At 31.6% G+C, this 9,806-nt stretch overlaps 2 protein-coding genes across 2 annotated transcripts in view; one reads left to right on the forward strand and one right to left on the reverse strand.

Moving 5' to 3' along the window:
- The window catches only part of LOC108776632 (uncharacterized), a 44,114-nt gene extending 40,132 nt beyond the window's left edge, over positions 1 to 3,982 (reverse strand). Inside the window, exon 1 of the mRNA XM_018543305.1 lies at positions 3,847 to 3,982. Coding sequence (XP_018398807.1) covers positions 3,847 to 3,982 — 136 coding nt within the window. The remainder of the gene's footprint in view (positions 1 to 3,846) is intronic.
- A 1,136-nt stretch (positions 3,983 to 5,118) lies between these two features.
- Positions 5,119 to 7,420, forward strand: LOC108776633 (glycylpeptide N-tetradecanoyltransferase 1). The gene is made up of 5 exons (XM_018543306.1): positions 5,119 to 5,249; positions 6,249 to 6,481; positions 6,551 to 6,878; positions 6,943 to 7,113; positions 7,180 to 7,420. Exons 1-5 carry the CDS (start codon positions 5,170 to 5,172, stop codon positions 7,418 to 7,420), a joined length of 1,053 nt encoding a protein of 350 aa, XP_018398808.1. The 5' UTR covers positions 5,119 to 5,169.
- The last annotated feature ends 2,386 nt before the right edge of the window (positions 7,421 to 9,806 follow it).

Genomic DNA, 9,806 nt, shown 5'->3' on the forward strand with positions numbered 1-9,806 from the left:
TGTACATATATGTACATGTTGATATTATATACGGAAAGAACGGTTTTGCTTGAAGTATCTAAAAAAGCTAGATACAAATCTGAAAACAATTTTGTTCGACTATCAAAATAATTATGATATATAGGACGCTTAAGCTGGTGCCAGAGTGTCAAAACTTTTTGCAACATTACTCATCATACTTGAGTTTCCTACATAATTATTTGATGATCCAACAAAATTATTTTCAGATTTCTGTCTTCGCAGCAAAATCGTTTCCATTTACGATTATATGTATTTTTATTCTAATTAATTTTAAAACAATTTAATTATAAATGATAACCGTTGCAATCGTAGTATTTTTACACTACTAGTAATTATTTCAAATATATCAATCAATTAATGTATACATTTATAAATATGACAACTCCACAATTACAATTTTTATTATAATTATTGTACTATTACAACTCTATTTCTTATTTCTCTATTCGTATTTCTCATCTACAATTAAATAGTAAAGCTACTAAACGTAACTATACACACAGAATCATCATATCGAGACCAATTATTATTGCATATTTTGATTAATTCGGGGTTAACTGCAGCATGAGCTATTGACTATACATATAATACAACATGTATGCATTAAGGATACCAATTACTACTGCATCTATCAATTAATTCATGCATGTAACATTAGGAAAATAACTGCAATATTGATTACATGACTGCGTACATAACATATATGTGTATTGGTACTACACAATATTAAAATTACTAATTAATTATCTTTATGAGGTAAGGCATGTAATATTACAGAAATAACAAATATAATGTTAATGATTTTGCACTTTAAATTTACAAAGAAGAGATACATATATTCAGATCGCAACCAACACATAATATCGCAATTACTTTTAATTACTATTGCTTACTTTAATTCTTATGCATGTATTGTTCTTTAAACGAAACGACTAGCTATGGTATACTATTTCATCACTTTAGTGTACAAAGAAATCAATAATCGCGGTTAATACAAAATATTATAATCACGGTAATATCATTTTACTGTGTACTTCTATTTAACTCATGCACATATATAATTTTACAAACGTAACGACCATAAAGTCAACTACACATGGCTATTTCGTAGTCTAATTTACAAAATAATAATCACAAGCGAGCATAGAATCACAATCACTGTTAATTACCATTTCGTATTTCGATTAATTCATGCATGCACTTGTAAACATAATAAGCACAGTACCAATAATAATAGCTATTTCGTACTTTTAATTTGCAGAACAATTGAGCAACCATCGCAGTCAAGATGGAACACAGCAAAATCGTTGCCAATTACTAATGCATATCTCGATTAATTCATGCACTTATAATTTTCTAAACATAGCCACAACGTCAATTATAGCTATTTAAAACTTTTAACTTATAGAACATGATTGAACAAAATCACTGCTAATTACTAGCACGTGTCTCGATTAATTCAAGCACATATAATTTTTTTAATAATTGTAATGGTTGCACTTTAATTACACATAATTCTTTTTTTTTTAATAATTGTAATGATTGTATTTTAATTACAACTTTTAACTACATGCACATATTGTGTATTAAATCTTCATATCAACAAGTTATTAATTACCAAACAAATTAGCACATGTTTCAATTGAGATGCATGTAATCTTATAAAAGTAATGATATTAAATATAGCTACTTGGTGTTTTTAATTAAAACATTTAAACAATGATCGTAGTAAACTAGAGTATATTGCTAAAAATTATATATAAGTTTACTTTCAATTAAAGTACTTATTTATTAAAAAAGTTTTTCCGGGTGTAGGAATATTCAACGAGTGATACTACGATTGCACGGAAATTACTTAACGAAACTGTTACATTACCGACGCAATGTACTGTATTTATGTATACAATTTGTCTGATACTATCGAACGAAAGTTACTTGTAATAATTAATATTAAGGCTGATATTATATTTATGCGTAATATAAGATACTATAACTAATATTTGTTCGATTCTTATATTTAAGATTGTCTTAAGTACAGTCTTAAATATTGTATGTTATGAACCAATCAGACGTTATATTAACATGTTAAGATGTTTCTTAAAACGATTTTGAAGTGAGGACAAATTATAAATAAAGAGCAAATACTTTTAAAATTCGTTTTGTTTAAAATTTGTAATTTTCAGAAAACGAGACAGAAAGAAACTACGTACAAGAGAACAACGCACTTTATAGAAAATAACATAACAGTAGAATGTGAAGTATTAAACAAAATTGTGAAACAATTACTAAAAATGTTAAACAAATGCATTATGTTTATCTGTATTTGAAAAACGTAATGCATTTCGAAATATCTATGCTTTTTTAGCACATAAATTAACGATGAAAGTGCTTTTTAAAAATTTCAAAATAATTTATAATATGAATCTTTCAACATTGAATATTACATCGTCTCTAATTAAAAAAAATAAAATTTTGGACGAAAACGCATTTTAAAAGATTTCCTCAAATATTTTTATAGTATTGACCAAAAATTAAATTTGAATATATAAAAAAGTGTTGTGTCATAAATATATTTAAAATATATAATGTAACGATAAAGTAACGGAAAAATTCATTACTGTCACCAAAAAAAGGTAATGTCGTTATCAATCCATTTCCAAATGTAACTGTAATATTTAGTAACCCAGATAACACAAAAAATTCAAGAAGAGTTTCATCATGTGTCATCGATTCCGAGTTATTTTCTGAAGTAAAAATATCTTCTTTCCAAAACATTAAAAAAAATTCTTTTGCATCTGAAATTAAATTCAGAATTAATGACGATTAAATTCTTTTTAAACTCTCTGTACTTATTATCTGGAAAGGACGCAAGTAACAAGTTTATTTCCAATCGTTGCAATAACATTTTTAATATTAATGCTTTTCAATTAAATAAAATCCCTATAGCAGAAAAAGTCACAGCAAAGTAATATCGCAACAAAATTATGACAACATGCAAACATGTCTACTTTGATATACCATTATGAAATTGTAATAAAAACTGCACCTCTCAGTACTGCTATGACATACACAAATTAAAATAATATTATAGTATGACGTCACGGTGATCTTTCTGATCACCTCATATATTGATCAGAATTTAATCGTGACTACGGCGATATGAATGTGACTTCTTTTGCCATGAGAGAATAAATACGGATGTAAAATCTCGGTATCGTACAACATAAAATATTAAATTTTAATAAATATTTATTTGAATAAAACAATATAGATATAAATAAGGGCGCAAGGGCCATTGCTGGTATTACGCAGTAATGGCTCTTTTTATTTATTTACCGTAAGTTAAATATATTCTGCTAGAGAACTACCTAAAAAAATATATATATTTATTAAATTAATAATTCTGTTTTCAATGTAGGGAGATATTGAGAGATTTCTGCCACTAAGGTCAATTTCACCAACGTCGGTTAAGCTAACCGACAGTTAAAAAAATGTCAACCGTGATTTGTTCATTCTGGTCGAAGACAAACGCGATTGGATAATTCCATTTGAATTAACCGTTGGTTAGTCTAACCGACGTTGGTGAAATTGGCCCGAAGCTTTATTTTAATAAAATCGCCGCGGCAATTAATTGTGTAATTTAATTACTGTATTCGACTGTTTTTTCTTTCTTTTTTTGGATCATTGCCATGATTCGCGGGATCGATCTCGGTTCAATCGTCGTGATAGAAAAGGATCACAATATGACGCGGTTACCGAGAATCGCGATTGTCGAAATTGCGAGCGAACAATGGATTTGCGATCGGAAATGTGGTTATCTCTCACCTGAACACATCACGACAATGTCCGATGGCGATATCCTAGTCTCGATGTCGAATTTTGTACGCAAAACGTTTTCGTGGGGTAAAAACCGCGCATAATAGCGCGATACGATTTTCCTTTGTCTCTCTGCTTTGACCATTTCCACTTTCCAGCGCGAATGGCGCGAAGCCGCGTCGCCGCGTCACGCGTGAAGTATGATGCAAGTCGTTCGCTACTTGCGACATCGCATTAGTTTCGCTCGGCGCGATATTTGAATACACTTGGAATTTAAGTTTATGTATAGGTTTACATATAATTTAATGGCGACAGTAATTAACGAATACGCTCGGTAATATGTCACATTTACGGCGAGGATATCGGAATTACAGTAAGATAAATTGTAATGTAAATCCGAAACGGAAATTGCAGTAATTTATACTATTTATATGTGATAAACGGAGTATGTATTTGTAACCATTGTAACCGACCTATGATATAGCGGACACTGGCATTACCAGCACAAACTGTAAAACCCAGAGAACATTTGAGGCGTCTTGTAAGACATTATTATAAATAAAGACGTTCTAAAATTCATGAGACATTTTTTGGAATATCAAATATGACATCTCAAAAAAGTTTTGTGCGTCCTATAAAAACATTATCCTTAAGGATGTCTTTCGGACTATCTGCAAAAGATTTTATTTTGTAAGTCTTTAAGAGAGAGAGAGAGAGAGAGAGAGATGTCTCTTTCAAGACTCTTGAGGTCTTTCAGACATGCATGTTTTTTTTGGATACATTATTTAAATCGTGATTTTTTTTATTATATACAAATGCTGTATAAATAAGTACGCGTACCTTTAATACTATCATATTTTATATATATTGCCGAAAAATTACCTCAGAGAACATGCATGCCGAAAGACATCCAAAAGGCTTGAAAGAGACGTCTTGAAAACTTTTCCAAAAAATCTTTCAAGTTATTCTGATATTCTAAAAAAATGTGAATTCAGGACGTCTTTATGATGTGTCTTACATCATGTAAATTATTACCCCCCGTATTGTCAATTTATTATTCTTAATCACTTAAATTTTAAGGGCACGCGATTTCCATGAGAGCCGAGTGTCGTAATAATAAATAGTATCTCATCGGTAAAATAAGTATAATGACATAAGGAACAATAAGGAAGAAACGCAGCGATGACATCTGAAATAATAAGACACGATGTGTCTGCTTGAGTGCTAAGGCATGCCGTCATTGCGCGTGCGTGAAATTGGTTCCTCCGTCGGCTCCATCTGGATACATTTTCCAGCAGCGTCACTGTACGCGCGACAAAAATCTATATTAAAATGGAGGAGAAGAGTGCCCAGGCTGCGGAGCGAGAAACCAAGAAGGATGAAGCCCACGAAAAAGACGCGCGAAATAAGAGGTACAGCCGCGAACGAACGTCATCATCCATCGAGGGATGGCGAATTCGTTCGCGGCACAATTATACGAGGCTTGCTCCGCACTTTGCCGCCCCGGCCTTAACCTATATTCCTTTGACGAATACCCGGTGGATAATTCGTGCTGCGTAATCCTCAGTTTTTTCAAAGACAGTTTTTCCAATCGCGATTCGGCGTGAAATGCGGGGCCTTCTCGAGTCGATTATGATTTGGATATTTTTCGGAGCAATCCATTCGGCCTGCATCACTTTCTCTTGTCAGTGGCTTGTAGTAATTGTGTCATTGCGTTTAATTTGTTTCATCGATGCATATCTAATCAATACACCAAGCAGTTGCGGTGCTAAGCTTTTTTAATTATCATTACTTTTATGTACGCGTTCAAATAAACGAGATTGAAATTTATGGTCGATATTTATACCTCACTTTTATCGATAAATGTGCGCATTTAGCATACAGTTTGTGTTGCATATCCTATAGAATTTCCGAAATAAATGTGCGCATTTATCTATAAAAGTGAGTACAGATATAAAATTTAATTTGGTTTATTTGTTATATAAGATATGTATTTTTTTATTTTGTTTTTATTTTCTTTTGTGATTTATTATGAATGTACATTTTTTAATTTCTGTTATATACACAATATCTCTCATAATTGAGTCTTAAATATCTAAAGTTATTAAAGCTGCGTTCCAGTTAATGCTCACAATACTCGTAAGTGGGATACTCTGGACTTAGATGATCCTCTGATCTTATCGGAACTGTATACATTACTTTTAGAGAATTATGTCAAAAATGATATCACTGTGTTTAGATTTGATTATTCTCTTAACTTTTTGAAATGAGCGCTATAGCCTCCTGGTTGGTGCAAAGAATGGCATTGCAATGTGCAAGTGAGCGTTATGTAGAACACAGCCTAAATATATCATTTATTTGTTTATGACAAGTTATCGCATTGCATTAATAAACTTGCTATTTTGCCATAGCTCGAAGAAGAGAGAAGCTCGGAAAAAAAAGAAAGAGACGGCGCATGCAGCTAGTGAAAACCATAACAATAATAAGGAGGAGAAAGAAATGCCTAGTGCGTGCAATATCTCTATAAAGGACATCCAGATGGCAATGGAAGTATTCAATTTACAACAAAAACCTGCCAAAACTCAGGAGGAAGCGATGCAGAAGTCTTATCAATTTTGGAGTACACAGCCTGTACCAAAAATGGGTGAGCTGTCAAATTATAAGAAAAGTTTATATATATATATTTTTTTTTAATTTATACTACTGGTTCCAGATGAAAAAATTGTGCGCAACGAGCCAATTGAGCCTGATAAGACATCTATTAGAGCAGAGCCATATTCGCTACCTGCTGATTTTCAATGGGATACTTTGAATTTAGATGATCCTCTGGTATTATCAGAACTGTATACGTTACTTTCAGAAAATTATGTCGAAGACGACGACGCTATGTTTAGATTTGATTATCCTCCCAACTTTTTGAAATGGGCGCTGCAGCCTCCTGGTTGGTGCAAAGAATGGCATTGTGGTGTGCGAGTGAGCAAGAGCGGACGTCTAGTCGGTTTTATTTCCGCTATCCCAGCCACTTTACGCGTCTATAATCAGTAGGTATAATACGCTTGTGTAATTTCTCGACTTTGCAACGTAATGCTTTAAAAATGTTTTCAGTACTCAAAAAATGGTGGAAATCAATTTTCTATGTGTGCATAAGAAGTTAAGATCTAAGAGAGTAGCACCTGTATTGATACGTGAAATTACGAGGAGAGTAAATCTGAAGAACATCTTTCAGGCTGTGTACACTGCCGGAGTTGTTTTACCAAAACCTATCGCTACATGCAGGTCAGTATAGAGACGTATATGAGAACTTTGCTTGACCAATTGCTTAATTAACATGTATGTATTTAGGTACTGGCATCGATCGTTAAATCCAAAGAAATTAATCGACATCAAGTTTTCTCATCTTACTCGCAACATGACGATGCAGAGGACTTTAAAGCTATATAAACTGCCAGAGAACACAAAAGTATCAGGTTTCAGAAAGTTGGTTTACACTGATATACCACAAGCGCATAAAATATTGACGGAAGTAAGTGTAAAGGCTGAACTTTTCGATAGGATCGTCACATCCATTTTTAATACGAATTAAGAGGTCAAGTCATCCTGACAGGGTCTAAAATAAGTACAAATTTAAGATTTTTTTAATTAACTGTGCAGAATTAATTTATATTTTATATTTGTAATATACAATATTTAAACTGCAAATTTGTAGATTTTTAAACAGATCGACTAAAAAGTTTAAGCTATAAAACAATTTCTGCCATGCTCCTTTGTCGCGGCAGGATCGAGTGTAATATTTTCAGAGGCGAGAGTGATTTGAAATCAAAAAGCAAAATATTTTTTTGTAAATGGATGTAAGCTCGATAGCTTGATATACGATTGTAGCATAGAGTTTTTTTTTATTTTTGTTGAGAAATGTGGAAAGTATTTCGATTTGGAAAAAATTTCCAAATTGTAGTATTAGTTTCGGAGAAAAGTTTATACCTGTCTTGAAAAGTATAGTTTCGAGAAAAACATAAAAAAAGATTTGAAATAATTTTCTTATATAATAAAATGATCTTACTTCTAATCTGCATTTTAACATCATACTCCTCGCCTTCAGCTTTTAGAAACTTGTCTTCTAAAAATCTTGACCTTGGCTTAAAATGTTCTTAAAGTTTCAAACTTTTAGAAAAAGGTTTTTTAATTTTTCAAAATTTCAGGATGATTAGACCTCTTAAAAAGAGATAGAATTATTATTAATAATAGAATAGGGCTATAAGCCGAGCAAGATCTTAATACAAAGAAATTAAACAATAAAGTAAGTTTATTAATACATTAACATATATTTCAACTCACATCAGATCATTTTCAATGTTTATAAATTAAAGGCTTACATAAACAACATCTTTATCAAATATGAGCAAATAAATAGATACAAAATAATTTTAAAATAAACGTGATAATTAAAATTCTGAAGTATTATAAGTTAAATAGTTAAATTATATTGTATACATTCTTGATTAAGTTAAATTTGAACTTATAATACTTCATATATTTTATGTAATATTGAAAATGATCCGATCGGAGTCGAAACGTTTCTTTTAGATATATTTTTATATGATTGTTTAAATTAAATTGTTCGTTAATTTACTTGGCTCATTGCCTTCTTTATATTTATATTGTTTTATACATATTGAGCCTTATAATTACTTTTATTTTATAAAATTCTGAAATCTGAGAACAATCTTTGTCTAAAGAAGATGCAGCATTGATAGAAAGTTTGAATTTATGGGGTATGTTAAGTCAGCACCCTAACTATAGTACTCAGGAGTTCTGATTAGAGTTCCCACTTCCTTTTGACGAGATGAAGAATTCCCTATAGTTAATAACAAGAGTTCCGCTCAATAAACATTTCTTTTACATTTTTTAAAAATGGGGTGCTAACTTTTTATCGAATTTCGAGGTGGAATAGTTCTGAGCGGCTTAATAACTTCAATTTGCGATTGCCTAGAGTTCCTGATATGTAAAAAAAATTATCGAATATTACAAAAAAATTAAAAATTTTTGAAAAATTAATTTTTAGATACAATAGTTCTGATAATAATTTCTGCTTCTTTTTTACGATACGAAGAGTTCTCTATAATTTTTAATGACATATGCGCTTAATAATCAATTTTTAATAATTTTTTTAAAATGGGGTGCTAACTTTTTAACGAAATTCAAGCATAGTTGCATAGTTCTGATCAGCTTAACAGAAGTATTTTGTGAATACCTAGAGTTCTTGATACATAAAAAACATTTTTGAAGAATAATAAAGTTTAAAAAAATAGTGGAAATATTTGAAAATTTTTTTGAGAGTACCGAGTAGTTCTGAGTAGCGTTTCTTATAGTTCTCGACGAGTTCTATCGAAAACTGTAAGGTGAAAAAGCGATTAGACCAACGGTTTGCAAGATACAGCGACATTTGTCAGATCAACAATTTTTAAAGTGAGTATATCTCGGAAACCGTTGGTCCAATCGCTTTGAGCCCTAATACTTTTCGACAGAACTCGCCGAGTACTGTCCATAACTCCGATCAGAACTACTCGGTACTCCCAAAAAATTTTTTATCAAAAATTTTTTTTCAAGTCTCACGTCGGAAAATTTTTTCGGAGTACCGAGTAGTTCTGAGTAGCGTTTCTTATAGTTCTCGACGAGTTCTATCGAAAACTGTAAGGTGAAAAAGCGATTGGACCAACGGTTTGCAAGATACAGCGACATTTGTCAAAAAATCAACAATTTTTAGAGTATATCTTGGAAACCGTTGATCCAATCGCTTTGAGCCCTGATACTTTTCGACAGAACTCGCCGAGAACTGTCCAGAACTCCGATCAGAACTACTCGGTACTCCCAAAAAATTTTGACTTCAAATTTTTTTCTAGGTCCCACGCCGGAAAATTTTTTGAGAGTACCGAGTAGTTCTGAATAGCGTTTCTTATAGTTCTCGACGAGTT

The sequence above is a fragment of the Cyphomyrmex costatus genome, unplaced genomic scaffold, assembly GCF_001594065.2.
Source record: "Cyphomyrmex costatus isolate MS0001 unplaced genomic scaffold, Ccosl1.0 scaffold367, whole genome shotgun sequence".
NCBI lineage: Eukaryota > Metazoa > Arthropoda > Insecta > Hymenoptera > Formicidae > Cyphomyrmex > Cyphomyrmex costatus.